The sequence below is a fragment of the Puma concolor genome, chromosome B3 (genome assembly GCF_028749965.1).
Source record: "Puma concolor isolate L17-30 chromosome B3, mPumCon1.1.hap2, whole genome shotgun sequence".
Taxonomy (NCBI): Eukaryota; Metazoa; Chordata; class Mammalia; order Carnivora; family Felidae; genus Puma; species Puma concolor.
The window spans coordinates 16,840,740-16,857,420 of NC_141672.1; the positions used below are offsets into that span (position 1 = coordinate 16,840,740).

General features: G+C 45.5%; 1 protein-coding gene across 3 annotated transcripts in view; it reads left to right on the plus strand.

Annotated features, from left to right (window-relative positions):
- GALC (galactosylceramidase) overlaps positions 1 to 16,681 on the plus strand; it is a 151,585-nt gene that overhangs the window by 79,480 nt on the left and 55,424 nt on the right. Inside the window, exon 17 of one of the 3 annotated variants that reach the window (XM_086709076.1) lies at positions 14,462 to 14,629. The exons of the other annotated variants lie outside the window; for them this stretch is intronic. Within the exon in view, the coding sequence (XP_086565202.1) occupies positions 14,462 to 14,536 (75 nt within the window). The 3' untranslated portion in view covers positions 14,537 to 14,629. Of the gene's footprint in view, positions 1 to 14,461; positions 14,630 to 16,681 lie in introns of those variants that run through there. 3 annotated transcript variants of the gene reach the window in all.

The window sequence follows — 16,681 nt, forward strand, 5'->3', positions numbered from 1 at the left end:
GGTCCCTCTGCTGGCAGGTGTCCCTACATGTCTAGAGAGATGTCTTTATTGTAGGAGAGTCATAATCACTAGAAATGAGTTGTTTTGACGCCCAAACATGTCTTTCTTGAGCTTCCATCAATTGATTCTAATCCTAGGGCAGCATTAACTCCCCCCAAAGTCTAATTCTTGTCCCACTTCAAAGCCCTTCAAGTAGATAGAGGTCACTGTCATGGACTGCTTTGGAAAGGGCTATTTATTTACTGTCTGTGATAGGGTACTTCAGAAGCTCTCAGGTTTCCAGGTGTGTGGAGATAAAACAGTCACACACCCCTTCACCGTCTTGTTTGAAAAGCTGAGGTAGTTGCTCCTCGTCACCCTTACCATGTTCCTTTTGACCTGGCTTCGCTTCAAAAATCAGGACACCCACATGCACTGTTCATGGGGAGAGGCTATTCCTTCTCCTCTCCTCTTCAAAATAAGGGATGAGAGGCTCCCCCAGCCACGGAGAGTCTGAACCATCCCTCTTCCCTCTAGTGTGGGAGCTGACAGTCACACAGTGGGGATGTCTACCCCGCTAAAGCCCTAGTGCTCTCGGAGTGTGGAATCAGGGACCAGAGGGAGAAGACAGGGCCCGGATGCAGCCCAGGTGAAGTTGCCTGACTTCCCCCATGAGCATGGGATGGGCGTACTCTGTGGTCTAGAGCATGCCCCAGAAGGGGTGGCTGGCTGCCCGATGGGTCTCCCTGCCTGAGAGTTGCCTCCTGGGCGAGGGGCCTCTGCTCTTCTCAGGGGGTGCTGAGGGAGGTGGGTACAGGAAACATCTGGAAAGGGACCCTGAAGACCCATGCTCTCTTGAGAGAGTCCACAAAGGCACTCCCGAGAGTCCATTCTGAAGCCCTGTCCCATGAAGGGGACTGGTGTCCCGTCAAGGTGACACAAACAGAGGCCGCTAACAGAAAGGAGCTGGCGCTTGGTCGTGGGCAGCTGGTGGGCACCTGGGCCTCCCCACTGTCTTCCTGCCCTGACAGCACAGCAGTAGGAGGCGGAACAAGAGACAGAGGGAGTGTGTGGCCGCTGCGGGGTCGCAGGTCTGGCCTGTCTTGCGGGGAAGGCTGTGAATCAAGTAAGACTTTGAAAAGTCAGAATGAAGAGCATGTCTTGAAGAACTGGAGTTCTACTGTTCTAGTAATTGTGAGTGATCAGAAAGTGAGGGAAATGGGCTGAAATCTTGCTAAAATCCTCTTTTGTCCAGCGGGTCTGCAGGTTGCAAAGCAGACCCTTTGGGCAGAGCAGTTACTGGCGAAAATAAGCATGTTCTACGTTTATACCACCAATGAGGGCGACCGCCAACGAATCAGTCAGCTTCACTGGGGATGCTTCTAAACAGCTGGTGTCCCCTGTGCCACCATGAAGGCTGCTGGGAGGTTGGATCACCTTGCCATTTTTAGAAAGTTACCAAGAAGACACCGGGTCTGCTGAATAAGGCTGTGAAGAGATAGCTCTCTACTTACTGTAAGCATGTGGCATAGGGATTGTGTGGGACAGGCCTGAGGGCTTGTGATGAGTGCGGTCCTTGTCCTGACCAAAGGAAGGATAGTCTTAGGAATGTAAAATCGAGGTGCCCAGTCAGCCAGCTATGAATGAACCTTGTCCTTTAGACCAGAAAATCATAATGGATTGGATGAATTTAGGAGTATGGGAAGTCAGAAAACCCATCCTTCCATCCTTCCTAACTTCTTCTTTCTTTCTTTTTCTCTTCCTCTGTCTCTCTCTTCCTCACTGTGCTTCTCCTTTGTAGAATTTATAACAAGTGCACAAATATTTGTTTAATTTCTGTTGATTGGCTGCCTTTTCTACTAGACCCTAAAAGTCTGAGAGCACAGCCCTGTTAGGCTCAGCATTCTGTCTCCATTACCAGCCCAATGATGGGCCCGTGGCAGGCACTCAATCAATATTTACTAAATGAATGAGTACATGAACACTCAATGGTGGTCATTAAAATAATGTTCTTTAAATTGCTGGTTTTATTGTAAGCTAAATTTCCTCGTCTTATTAGGCTGTGATCCAACTTAAGATCTCGATTCCTTCTTAAGTGCCCACATTGTCATGTTCTGCACTGTTATGACTACAGGAGTTCCCTCCCAATTGGAATTCTGGGGGTTGTCTGAGGGGTTCAGGAGAACTGTGCCCAGCATTCTCTGGACCCCCAGAGACTGTGAAGTGCTTATTCTCCTGCCCCAGCTCCTGGTAACCCTCTCCAGCGGGCATGCCTCCCTCTTTTGGTGTCCCTCTCTAACACCCCTATTCCAGCTTTGGGAGAACGCGGACTGCCCTCTCCCCTCTGCTTTTCCACGTTAGCCTGGGCAAGCTCTTCCTCTCATTGCCGGAAGCACACAAGAGACCCACAGAGAACAACTTAAAACCACCATTAGTGTCAGTCCTCCCAAAGTACTCACAAAGCTTCCTGGGCATCTGAAGAGAAAAGGAATCATACACCTGTTTGCCTTACCTTAATCTAATATCTCTGCTGAAAGGCACACCCTCTTTGCATTATTCAGTGAAGCAGTCTCGAACATCAACATTTACGTTACTCCACTGTATATATGTCTTTCTCAGGGGCAACAGGTGGGAACCTGCTAATACATATTTTTCTAAACCGAAAAAAAAAAAAAGTAAATTCAGAGCTCCTTTTCTTAGGAGGCAGAAACCATCTGCAGCATCCAAAACTTTCGGATCTGTTTTCAGTGAGGTCTACCCCCATTACCTTAGTATTCACAGTTGTGGTGGTTGTTGTTTTGCAGGACAACACTCATTTGGATGTTACATTCTGATGCTTTGTTAGAAACCCAGTTACTTCTTCGCCCTTATACTTGTTTATTATTTATCCAACACATACTGATTGTTGAACATTTACAAAATCCTCCTTCTATGGATTTTACATTCTTAGATTTTACATTCTTAGAGAGGGATCAGCGTATTTTTTTTTCTATAAATGGTCAGCAAATTTTTTGGGCTTTCTGGACCATAGGCTGCTGTGGTACAACTATTCAGTTCTGCCATTTTAGCACTCAAGCAGCCGTAGACAAGATATAAATGAACAGACATGGCTCTCTCCACTAGAACATTATTTACAAAACAGGTGGCTGGCCTGGGTGCTGTAGCTTGCTGACTCCAGTTCTAGGCAATAAAACAGATATATAATATGGCAGGTATGACTAAGTGCTAAAAATAAAAATAAGACATGGTGAACAGCAGGGGACAGATCATGTAGGGATTTATGCTGAATGAGATTGGAAATCCTTGGAAGATTTGGACAGAAATGGTCTGTCTGATCTGACTCCCAGCTGCAGGGGAGCTGGGACACATTACGGAATGGATAAGACACTTGGAAACTGGCTGGGAGGTTATTTCAATGATCTGGATGCAAAGGGATGGTTCTTGGTTCCAGGATGGCAGTAATGAGGTAGTCAGAAGTGGTTGCATTCTAGATAGATTTAGAAGGTCTGAGAAAAAGGAGGTTCAAGGGCGACCCTTAGACTTTAGCCTGAGTCATTGGAAGAATGGCCTTTCCATCTTCTGAGCTGAAGAAGAGAGAAGGAGGGGCAGGTTTTGGGCAGAAGACTGAGTCCTGTTTGGGACATGTTGTATTTGAGATGCCTTTCAGACACCCAAGCAAAACTGTTGAGTAGGCGGTTGGATGTAGGCCTCTGAGATTGGGGAGGGAACTGGGGTTATAAATTTGAGAGTCACGACAGCATGTGGGTGGTCCTTACAGATCAGCGAGGGAATGAGAACTGATGTAGAAGACAGGTCTTGGGTTGATCCCTAGCATGTTCTGGCACTTGGAGGTCAGGGGGAGGAGAAAGCAGCCCAGGACACTGGGCAGCAGTGGGGCAGCATGGCCGGAGAGAGGCAGGGAGAGTGGGCTCAGGTGGAGAGTGTGATGGGCCAGCAGGATGCTACTGGTGGGGTGACAGGGGTGCAGGCTGAGATCTTTCGTGACGAGATGCTGAGGGCTCTGGGGGCGCCTGGGTGGCTCAGTCGGTTAAACGTCCAACTTCAGCCCAGGTCATGATCCTGTGCTTTGTGGGTTCGAGCCCCACGTCGGGCTCTGTGCTGACAGTTCAGAGCCTGGACCCTGCTTCGGATTCTGTGTCTCCCTCTCTCTCTGCCCCTCCCCCACTCCGTCTCTCTGTCTCCCCAAAATAAGTAGACATTAAAATTAGATGGTGAGGGCTCCGCCATCTAATCTAAGCTCTTCAGAGACCGCACCTTGCCTTGCATTTCCCCCGGCGGATCCCTGCTGCCGCTGTCAGAGAACTCCCAGGCCAACACTCTTTCTAGGTCCCTTCATTGCCAGACAAGTTGCATTTTCTTTGTGACGTGGCAAGTTGGGCAGGCAAACTGCACCTTCCAAATTGTCCATAATCCTTGGCTAAGCTACTCTCTTTGCACTGAAAAAAAGAAGCCAGCAGAGTCCGAGAATGCTCTCTGGAACAAAGAGGAAAATGTTTTGACAAAAATACGGGCACATCCTACTGGCCGCTGACCCCTGTCCCGGTTCCCTGGGGCAGGGTGGAACCTCCTTGCTGTCAGCCTCTCTACAGGGTGAAAATGCAGCTGCCGGAGAGGTGCGGGCAGCATTCTGCTTTCACATGTAGGCAAAAGCACCAGGGACTGTCTGTCATGCGTGGGCCAGCGTGTGAGTTAAAGGGCAAACACAGGGCAGAAAGAAGATGGGCAGAGGCGAGAGAACGGGCAGGAGGCCCGAGGAGGCCAGCGGAAGGAGAAAGACCAATGCAGAATTCGTGGGAATGGAGGGGGCGGGCTTTTTGTGGTGCAACGTCTTGAGTGTCTTTGACCTAGAACTGGCCCCATGTTTAAGGTCAAGGATCCAGGAAACCGGCCCCTTCCTTCCTCTCTCCTTTTTTTGTCACAGCAAAGATGACACCTGGCACTCTGTGCTCGCATCTGCTCATGCCTTTGTTCTATTTTTTTTCTACTCTGTTCAATTTGGGTGTTTGGCGTGACCGACGGAGGTTTGAAAACGACACTCCAGCTGTCCCATGCCCACTCCTACTGAATTCTCTTGAAATTCCTCCTGCTTGGCATGGCTTTCTCTAGTCCCCGCTAAGCAGAGTCTTGGGCAAGTCTCTGTTTTGACACGGAATCATGTACTTGGTGCCTCCCCCCAACAGTCTTGTTGGATTATTGAACATCTGTCTTCTAGGCTTCACATCTTGTGGTTGATGGATGACCAGCTGTCCCTGAATGGAGCTGAGATCGTAGAACGGATGGGGCCTCTGCATGGTTTGGATCCCCAGCCAAGGAACACACAGGTTCTGCCCTGCGTTTAACACATTTCTGGCCGGGAAAGTCCTGTAGATTAGTGGGATACCCATAACAATGGGGTATTTTTAAGTCATTCCATGCTTCTATTTGTTACCAGGCTTTATCAAATCCAGAATACAGCCTTTGTTTATTGTCCTGGCTACCAGGTAGCAAGTCATGAAAAAAGTAGGCAGAGGAGAAAAGAAGTACCTATGTAGGTGGTAGAAAAATGCATTATTTTCATATCTGCTACCAGAAATATTCCCAGGAATGGAGTTATTTTAGGAAGGTGTCTTGACAAGTCATTTGGGGATGGAAGGGGAGCCCCGAGGGCCTTGAAGAGTCAAGACAACCAAAGGAATTCTGAAAGTGCTGTGCACATGGTATTAAGACTTGGGGAGAAGGAGAAGAGGGGAAGCAGCTGGAGAAGGGGGCCAGAGACCTGTGGAGTGTGGGTGTCTCTCTTGTATTAGGGCTCTCTGGAGACACATAACCAAGTGGATATGGACATATCATAAATGTCTGTGTATGCGTATCTTCATCTACTTACCTACCTACCCATCTATAAAGAGATTTATTGTAAGGAACCGGCTCATGCAATTGTGGAGGCCAAACAACTCCATGATCTGCTGTCTGCAGACACAGAAAAGCAGGTAATCTAGTTCGAAGGCCTGAGAGCCAGAGACCTGATGGTATAGGTTCCAGGTCTGAAAGTTAGAACCAGGAGCACCAAAGGCAGGGGAAGACCAATGTCTCAGCTCAGTCAAGCTGAATTAATCCAGCCGTCCTCCACTTTTTTATTGTATTCGGGACCTCCCAGTTGGGAGGGCAATCACTATACTCAGTCCACTGACTCAAACCCCCCTCACAGACACAGCTAAAAGTAATGTTTAACTAGAAATCTGAACATCTCCTGGCCCAACTAGGTTGACGTACAAGATTAATCGTCACAGTGCCTGTGTGGGTAAGGAGCTCAAGGAATTTTCTGCACAGAGATGATGACGCTTTCTTTGAAGGTTCTGCATTTTAGTAATGCTGGTCTCCCAGTTTGCCGAAATCTTTAGTTGAGTGTATTGTGCACACTAGTGGATGCTTTTTCTAAATGGTATGATTGTGTGTGTGTGTGTGAGAGAGAGAGAGACAGAGACAGAGACAGAGACAGTGACAGACAGAGAATCATTTGTGTAGATGGAAGGAACTCACACTCCAGGATGTTTGCTGTGTTGCAGAACAGGGTTGGATGGGGAGATAATCTGGAGATGAGTGATTTCAGCAGAAGCAGGACCCTGTATCAGAGGCAGGAGAAAGGCAAGAAACAACCAGGAAGCTTTTGGATAGTTGAAATGAGAGTTAGGGCCACTCTCGTCTAGAAGGTAGGGGACTTGGTGGTGCCGGTGACCCGTTCCAGAAGAGTTCTGGAGGCTCCATTAACTCTTGCTAAAATAGCAAAGCCTGAGACTAATAGATTTAAAGTCTGACCATCACTGCCCTCTACTCTCAGCAAAGCAAACAATCTGGATGGTGCCTGTACTTTATTCTTCCCTCTACTTCTCCTCTTGTAACCGAACTAGTGTGAGTTGGCCCAGTGGTGAGTCACAGGTAGAAACCACACCAAGTGAGTTGCTGCACCAAAAGGAAACTTTATTTGCAGCAAAAAAGGAGATTAGGGGAATAACTTCCAAAGCCATGACTCCCCCAGCGAGGGCGAGCAGGTTCCTTTCACTTAGGGTCAGGATGAATATTTGATAGGGAAGCCTTGTCATCCTATGTAGAGGCAGGCAGAAGGTCATGCATGTGCCTGAGGAAACATGCCTATACATACATTGTATGTTTTGTACATGAGGCTTGTGCTCCTCCTTGGGCAGAGATTTCAGTATTCTAATGAGGTAAAGGTAACTGTCGGTCACTCCGTGGCTCACTCCTTAGTCCCTCCGCGCAGGCGTGGGTTTTGGGGGGGCGGCATCGAGTTCAAATTGGTCTGGGTGGTCTGGGCCAGTGGGAGCTTTTCATCTGGGCAGTCATTATTGCTTGAGGGGTATTTTGGGTTTCTGTCATGGGATGCAATGCCCCTTGAGTCTATTGCCCAAGTTAAGAGACAGTGGGAAAGAAGACCTTAAGGAAACATATGGGACAAAGGCCAGTGGGTACAAGCAGATGGGCGGTAAAGGCCGGTGACAATCTGTTGATAGCTTCCTATCTCCTTTATCAAAGGCACTTCAGTCTAATTTTAGCAGACAATATTGTGAGGGATGAGGAAGTAATTTTCTGCAATGGCTTGGGATAGAAGGCCCTTTCAGTAGGACTTTTATTCAGGGGCTTAGAGGAATAATTCAATAAAGTCCACTTGGTTTACACAGAATTTCTAAGATGCTGGCTGTATAAGATGAATTATATTTTCATGCAAGTTTCTTTTTTTTTAATGTTTATTCATTTATTTTGAGAGGGAGAGAGAGAGAGGGAGGGAGGGAGAGGAGAGTGGGGGAGGGGCAGAGAGAGAGAGGGAGAGAGAGAGAGAGAGAGAGAGAGAGAGAGAGAGAATCCCAAGCAGGTTCCAAGCTGTCATCACGAAGTCTGATGCAGGGCTTGAACCCATGAACCGTGAGATCATGACCTGAGCTGAAATCCAGAGTCGGACACCTAATGGACCGAGCCGCACGGGTGCCCCAATTTTCATGCAAGGTTCTGAATGGCCAAAAGACAAAACACAACTAGTGTTTCCCTAAAGTCTTAAATGCCTTTGCAGATGTGAATTTATCTTTAATATCACAAAGTACTCTGTCTGGAGTGGGTCGACATGAACCCCTTCCCTTGTCCTCTGTGGTGGTCACTACTCAGCGTCAGCTGCTAAACTTGTCACCAAACACTAATCACGTAAGAAACGTATTAGGGAGGAATCCTATAAAATTGTGTTTGCAGAGTGGAAAAAAAAAAGTGCAAATTTTAAATTCACAGTGAAGCTCCCACAGCTATTTCGGATGCAATAAAAGTCCATTTTAATAAGTATCGCACAGTTTACCTGTACCTATTAAGTGCATTTTAGAGATAGGCAAAGTGAAAGCATGATCTGCTTTTAAGCATTCTCCTAATACGAATGACCCAAGTGAAGTATTTGGGCATGCTTGCACTGCTAAACGAGGCAGAAAACTTTACCAAACTTTGTGTTATTAATATTTCTTACGTGTTTGGCTCTGTTAGTAATGAATCATGCAAAGTAAGTGAAAATCCTTCTGCGGGGTTGGGCGGCCAAATAGACCTCTCTCACCTCTGTCTCTAGTTCTCTGTTCCTGGGCAAACCACTTCCCTTCTCTGGGCTGCAGGTGCCTTATGTGTAAAAAATCTCGGTTAATTAATCCTATGAGTATCGTCATTCAGGTTAAATTAGATAATACATACAAAGAACTCAGCTCAAGAATGCTTATTTGAAGTACTCCATAAATGATAGCTATTATTATTATTATTATTATTATTAGAAACTTATAGTATTTAACTCAATGCTATTGTTTTTAGAGTCCAAAGTTCTATTTATTTTAACCATTTAAGATGGAAATTTTAAGTAAATTTTGCTCTTCCTGCCTGTTAGACTGAAATTTATTTTTTAATTTTTATTTATTTATTTTGAGAGAGAGAGAGAGAGAGAGGCAGAGAGAGAAGGAGAAAGAGAATCCAAAGCACGCCCTGCACTGTCAGCACAGAGCCCGACTTGAGGCTCGAACCCATATACTGTGAGATCATGACCTGAGCCAAAACCAAGAGTTGGACATTTACCCCATTTAACCCACTGAGCCACCTGGGCACCCCAAATTTTATTGCTAATGTGAACACATTATATTGTTATATTATTATATTGTTATTATTATAATATTATATATGATATATATAATTATTATAGATATAAGATTTATAATTATTATATATTTATAACTATTATAATATATTATTATAATAGATATTATATTGTCATATGTTATTATATTGTTATAAGAACACATTACAATGGAAATATAAAAAAGAAAAATGATTTACTCATAATCCTCATATCCTAATAAAACATTGCTTTTCCTCTCTTTGGATTCCCTTGCTCATATGGAGGCACATTTTGATGTTATTGTAATTCGTGTTCATAGCGCTATTCTATAGTCTGCATTTTCATAAAATGGACTTCATTTTTTGTAAGGTCTCCATAATTGTAATTTTTCGTAGCCATATAGCTTTCAGTTGAGTCTGGGGACCCTAATTTCACAGTCTCTGTTTTCAGTCATTTAAAAAAAAAATGTTTATTTATTGGGGCACCTGGGTGGCTCAGTTGGTTGAGTGTCCGACTCCGGCTCAGGTCATGATCTCATGGTCTGTGAGTTTGAGCCCAGTGTCGGACTCTGTGTTGACAGCTCAGAGCCTGGAGCCTGCTTCGGATTCTGTGTATCCCTCGCTTTCTGCCCCTCCCCCGCTCATGCTCTGTCTCTCTCTCTCTCTCTCTCTCTCTCTGTCAAAAATAAATAAACATTAAAAAAATTTTTTTAAATGTTTACTTATTTTTAAGAGAGAGAGTGAGAGACAGATCACAAGGGGGTGGGGGTGCAAAGAGAGAGGGAGACACAGAATCCGAAGCAGGCTCCAGGCTCTGAGCTGTCAGTGCAGAGCCCAATGTGGGGCTCGAATTCACGCACCATGAGATCATGACCTGAGCTGAAGTTGGACGCCCAACTGACTGAGCCCCCCAGGTGCCCCTGTTTTTAGTCATTTTGGTCGCTTCTAGTTTCCATAGATGAATATCTCTTGAAAAAGGAGCCAAGGGATTCTGGATTTGGAGACTTGGAAGAGGTGAGTCCTTTTGCTTGGCGCGGGTAGGGCTTCATAGCTGAGGTGTTTGGGGATGGAGGACTGGGGCTCTCGCACGTGCTTTTGGAGAACCAGCAGCAGTGGGCGTGAGGCCGGCCAAGATCCCCAAGGAGGAAACGTCGCCAGGCTGGCTACACAAGGCTGACTCAGTCTGTGTGGTAGCACGCAGAGGGGGACCTTGAGTTTGCCTTCTGGATTGGTCTGCTCAGTTTGGTAGCTAAGAGAAGGACCAGGCAATGCTCAGAAGTTCCTTCTGGAAGGCAGAAGCTGGAGTCAGTATGGTGAAGGCAACCTCTGTGTGATGTTGTGATTTATAATAAGAAGTGTGTGTATTTGGTCTTTGTTTCAGCTTCTGGCACAGAGCTCTGAAAACCCTTGGAATTTCTGAAGGAATGAGAGTGATTAAGGTCTCTTTTGCTATGTTAATGAGGTGACTTTTGGAAAGCCCCTAGGTCACCTGAGGAAGGGGGCTGGTTGCCCAAAGAACCAACCGTGTGTTTAGAGGATTGGAACTTTCATTCCCACACCCCTGGCTTCCAGGAATGGGCGAGGGGCTGGAGGTTGAATAGATTGCCAAAGGGCAATGATTTAACCAATCATCTCTAGGAGTAAAGCCTCCATAGAGGGGCGTGTGGGTGGCTCAGTAGGTTAAGCATCCACCTCTCGATTTTGCCTCAGGTCATGAGCTCCTGATTCCATGGAGCCCTGCGTTGGGCTTTGTACTGTCAGTGCAGAGCCTGCTTGGTATTCTCTCTCCCTCTGTCTCTCTGCGCCTCCCACACGCTCTCTCTCTCAAAATAAATAGATTAAAAAAAAAAAAAAGCCTCCAGAGAATCCCAAAAGGACAGAGTTTGAAGAGCTTCTGGTTTGAGGAACTCTTGAAAATACGGAGAGAACGTTCTCCGAGGCATGGAAGCTCTGAGTCCTTTCACTCCTCTCCCTATGCATCTTTCCGTCTGGCTGCTGATTCACATCCTGTACTATCTTTTGTAATAAACTGATAGTCTTATGAGTGAACTGGTTTCCTGAGTTCTGTGAGCTGCTCTAGCAAATTACTTGAACCCAAGGCGGGGTTCCTGGGAACCTCTGATCTACAGACAGTTGGTCAGAAGTATAGGTGACCAGCTGCGTTGACAACTGGCATCTAAAGTGGAGAACAACCTTGTGGGACTGAGCCCTTAACCTGTGGGATCTGATGCTATCTCAGGGTAGACAGTGTCAGAATTGAGTTGATTTGTAGGACACCTGGCTGGTGTCTCAGAATTGCTTGGGGGCGGTAGGAGCACCCCCCCACCCCACCCGCCCCAAACACAAACTGTGATTTGTACCAGAATGTACTCTGCTTCTGCTACTTTCTGTGAGCTCATTTAATCTTATCAAGTACTATTTACGCTATAAAGTCAGTTAACATTCCAGTTAAACAGCTGGGGAAACTGAGTCATAGGGGGTGTACGTTGCCCGGGTCAACAGTTGCCATCTTGTTGGCATGCCCAGCTCCACAGGACTCCCCTGAGTTGAGAGCGGAGAGCGGGAGAACCCTATGGGTGTCCATCTGGGAGTCACGTTAACAGCCTCAGACCAGTAAAGGACCAGTTCTGCCCTACAATTAAAACCACAAACTTGCCTTTCCTGCTGGGTAAATTGGGGCACTGCCGAGCAAGCTGAGAGGAAATGACTGCCAGTCGTATTCTTAGGGATGTTTCCCTTGAGTGCGACGCCTCTGAATATAACAACCCTGCGTGTGTGCATGTAAAATAGTTCTGCTCGGAGGATCCTGGACGATGGACTTTGTAGCGGTTTGTGGCAAGGAGAGCATCTTAGCTGCTTTTCTCCAACAAGGACTGAGTCCAACACATTGTTGGATCATTACTACTCGGGATTTGCCGTTGCTGTAGTTCATACGAGATATTATGAAAACGTGTATAGCTTAATTCAATAAAAAGACTGCATTTTTCACTTATTACATTGGCAAATACATATATATATATACATATTATAAATGTTATTTTATATACAATAGGTGATGTGTAAAACAACACATCATATGTTTTACCTATTTATAAATATTAGGTATGTTTATATATGTTTAAAATATAGTTTTAGGGACAAATATGTGTGTGTAAGGATATTTGTTACAGGGTTCTTTATAATAGTGAAAAATTAGAAATTGCTTAAGGAGTGCCTGGGTGGCTCAGTCCGTTAAGTGTCCGACTTTGGCTCAGGTCATGATCTCACAGTCCATGAGTCTGAGCCCCTCTGTCAATGGGGAACTCCTCTGGATTCTCTGTACCCCTCTTTTTCTGCCCCTCCCCCACTCACACATATGCTCTCTCTCTCTCTCTCTCTCTCTCTCTCTCAAAAAAATAAATTACTTTAATGTCCAATGATAGAAGAATTGGTAAAGAAATTATGGATACTCACACTTCGGAATTGAAGCATTAAGAAAATATGCTTGCAAAAAATGTTTAATGACGGGGGACACTGGCCATGATTAAGTTTGTAAGGGTGATATGTAAGATAAAAATTCCACATTATGCTTCCAGTTTTGCAAAGACAGTACAAACATATTTGTAAAGCACAACTGGAAATAAATGCATAAAAACAACAAAATGAAAATGGTGATTATTTCTCAGAGGTCAAAACAGGGGTCGAGTTGTTTTCTTGTTTATACTGTAAAGTTCGCACACTTTCTTCCAAGAACCTGACAAACACACATGGCAAACATTTGTGCGTACGGAGTCACTAGAGAAAACCCACACCGTGTAGATTTTCCCTAATTTATCCCAATTTCCAAATTTTGCCCTGTTGTCAGCTGAGGCAATTTCATTCTGGCTGGGAAATAAGATGCTGTGGGGATTGGAGGACGAGAAAAGTCAACGGTTTTGTAACTTAGGTTTCTTTTTTTTTTTTTAATGTTTATTTATTTTTGAGACAGAGAGAGACGGAGCATGAATGGGGGAGGTGCGGAGAGAGAGGGAGACACAGAATCTGGAACGGGCTCCAGGCTCTGAGCGGTCAGCACAGAGCCTGACGCGGGGCTCAAACTCACAGACCACGAGATCATGACCTGAGCCGAAGTCGGACACTTAACCGACTGAGTCACCCAGGCGCCCCTGTGACTTAGGTTTCTAACTCGAGCCTGCAGGTAAGCTGCTGGATGAAGGGAGAGCATAGGTGAGTCAGGCAGACATGGAGGGCAGCCGAGGTGTGGTGGAAAGAGGGCCCCGAGGCTTCAGGTCTGACCTGGCCACCGTGAGCTCTGGGAGCACGACTTTGCCTGGTATAGAGGCTGGATGGACCCACGTTCAAGTCCATGTCCAAAGTTACCTATGTGACTTAATCTCATGAAATCTCAGCTCAATTGTAAAATGACCACGTTACTGGCCGGTAGGGAAGCGTTAATGACACAATGTACCTAAAAACGGGAGAAGGAGTCTGGCCCGTACCGAGGGCATATGACCAATGTCCAGCTCATGACCTTCCCTGGTCTGCATGGTTGCCTGTCAAATCAAGGAATTAGAATGGATAACCTCTAAATTACCCTTTCTCTTTAAAACATTTACGGTGCTTAAAAAGCCTTAGGCAAGGAGAATTTAATATTTCCCTAACTTTTATTTATCTTCCTTTGGCAAAGAATGAGTTATTGCAGTGCATGCGTATACATTAAGGAGCCAAGGAGCAGGGTTTGAAATTCAGCTGTGGGAGCAGAGGCTCTTAAAGGAAGCCAGAGTGGGCCGTGGTTCTTAAGGTGAGGGATGACAAGGAACAGGTGACTGGGTACAGGTGCCTTGGTCTCCTGCCCTTTCCTGCAAAGATACATATCCAAGGGCTCTGTGTTTTGTTTTCTCTAGAGCAGTGGTTCTCAAGCTTTATTGCAAATTACAGTCACCTGGAGAGCTTTCAGACCATCCCAAGGTCTCAGAAGCGACTCACACCAATTAAATCTGCGTAGAACCCAGGCGTCGGTGTTGTTAAAGCTCCCCAGGTGATTCCAAGTGTGCACCCAAAGTGACGATCCCCGTGCTGTAGTGAATGGAGGGCCCGGAAACAAGTGTGAACCCCATATGTCAATTCTCACCACTGAGTGTGACCTCAGTGGTGCAGCGATGCATGTGTGAAGGGACTAGAGTAACATGTCCCCTTCCAAATAGTGACATCTGTGTCACATAACAGTGTTCGTAAATGTCTGGGGCCAAAATAAATAAATAAATAAATTTAAGAAGTCGCCAGTTTGAGGTCTGGTTTCTCAAGAGCATACCATGGAGCTGAACAAAAGGCGGGCTGTCGCCGATGTGATGGTGCTTCTTTCCAGGAGGACACATCTCTCATTGGGATCTTCTCGATTTTAAACCAAAGCAGATACCCAGGTTCTATTCCGGCCCACTGAGTATGACGGACACATTGAAAACATCCTTCTATGAAGACAGGAGGAAGGGATAATGTAAAAATACAAGGACAAACATACAGGGAAATTTATGAGGAATTCCAAAAATTGGTCTCCAAAAGAAGAATGCATGTCTGACATGAACCTCAGGACCTGGAATCCTTTTGGGTCATTTCCGGGAGACAGAAGAGCCGTCCTTCTAAAGTGTGTCCACTAGATGGCAGCATCACCATGGTAAAATATACCGGCCTTTCTTGGCATAAAGGAGGGATTTTTTAATATTGAACAGAGGTTGGAACTCAGATGGTTTTATAGATATGAATATGCTGTTAAAATATTCTAAATTATAGTATATATATCTGATATATAATTCTTAGTATTATTGTGTAAATTATATTGGCATTCTCACTATAATTCATACCATCATTAATTATATCATGTGCTGTTTAAGCAGGTTTAATGTTATGGCTAGAAGTCCTTTGCTGGCTACCACTACCTCTCCTTGGCTAATCTCAACTTTTGTTTGGCTAAAACTACATTCTTCAAAGGGCAGGGAATGTTTATTTATTAAATGGCTTTCGTCTATAGCATGAGCCAGCCAGCTGTGATCCTGCTAATTATGGGTCTGTCATGATTTTCACTCCGTTGTATGATGTAGTCAGTTTCTTCTTTTTCTGCCACGATTTAATATCAACTCCATTTGTGATGTTTTGTGGATGCAATATGGTAAATCATTATGTTTCGACCTGAGTGCCAGGCCACATGTGAGCGGTTGGCAATACTAAACAAGACGTTCGTGGAGGTTACATGCTAGTGGAATATACCATGACACGCGTGTAAAGTACATATTTTAGTGCAAAGGCAACTGTTGTTTTTACAAGTTCTGTGAAGATTTAGACTCTTGTTCTGTTGATCATGGAAAGTTCTTTCGGAAATGGCATGGGGATTGGGAAAAGGGTTGGACCTGAGAATATCAGAGGCTTTACAAATTTAAGGATTAGTAGGAGACCGATGCCAGACGTGTTCGTTGGGGACAGGGCTGTGCTGCAGCTGTCCACTATTGTCACCATCTGTTATCTTTAGGATACATCCCCCCAGCCAAGACAAAGTCGTTTAGAAATATGTAGACAGTCTGGTTAATTTAGTTAGCTCAATAAGTGAATACACACACAGGCTGGTCCACAAATAGAACAAGTCATTGTGTGAGGCTTTGTAAAGCATTTGACGGTAAACAAAGCATCTTCAAATATATCACGTGTGTACCCTATGCCCAGGAAATGCAGCCATCTGCCCCAGTTGCCATAGCTAGCCAGGGAAGGCAGAATTCAGAAGTAGAATGGTAAAACATGTCAGGTGCACGTCAGAGGTACCCAGTGAGTTGCTATTTTACAATGGTGGCTATTTACTAGAAGCCTGGCTTTTGGTAACCAGGCATCGTAGTCTTAGATCATGCTGTTTCTGGCTCAGTAATTTATGACTTGAGATCTTCAGATAATTCTCTTAGTTCCAGCTTTGGGGTGTGTGTGTGTGTGTGTGTGTGTGTGCGCGCGCCTGATCTTCAAATTCTGCTCCTGGGGTCTTTGTGCATATGCCCCACCCGTGTTTTATTTATTTTGCTTTTATTTTATTTATTTGAGGGAGAGAAAGAGCACATACGTGCAAGAAGGGGAGGGGCAGAGGGAGCGACAGGGAGAGAATCCTGAGCAAGCTCCACGCTCAGGCTCGAGCCTCACACGGGGCTCGATTTCATGACCCCGGAGATCATGACCTAAACCAAAACCAAGAGTTGGATGCTTAGCAGACTGAGCCACCCAGGCACCCCTCCACCTGTGTGGAAGAGGGTGTGACTTTTTGATCTGTGGTTGGCAGGACCATACACAGAACCAGCTTTGTTACTGGCCAGGGTGTAAATTAAGCAACGGGGCCTTTCTAAGATGAGATGTGAAAAGACTGTATGTTGTCTGATTAGCCTGGAAAAGGCTTCCGGTCAGCCAGGCCTGGGAGTGATGCTCATTTATAGCCTGGGCAACGGGAGGTCTCACGGTCCGTGGCTGTGAAAGAACACTGAAATGTTAAAAGGAAAAGCTGTTGCCCGTAATCTTATAAAACAGGCTTTCTGTTTCCAACAACAACAAAAACAAGCAGACA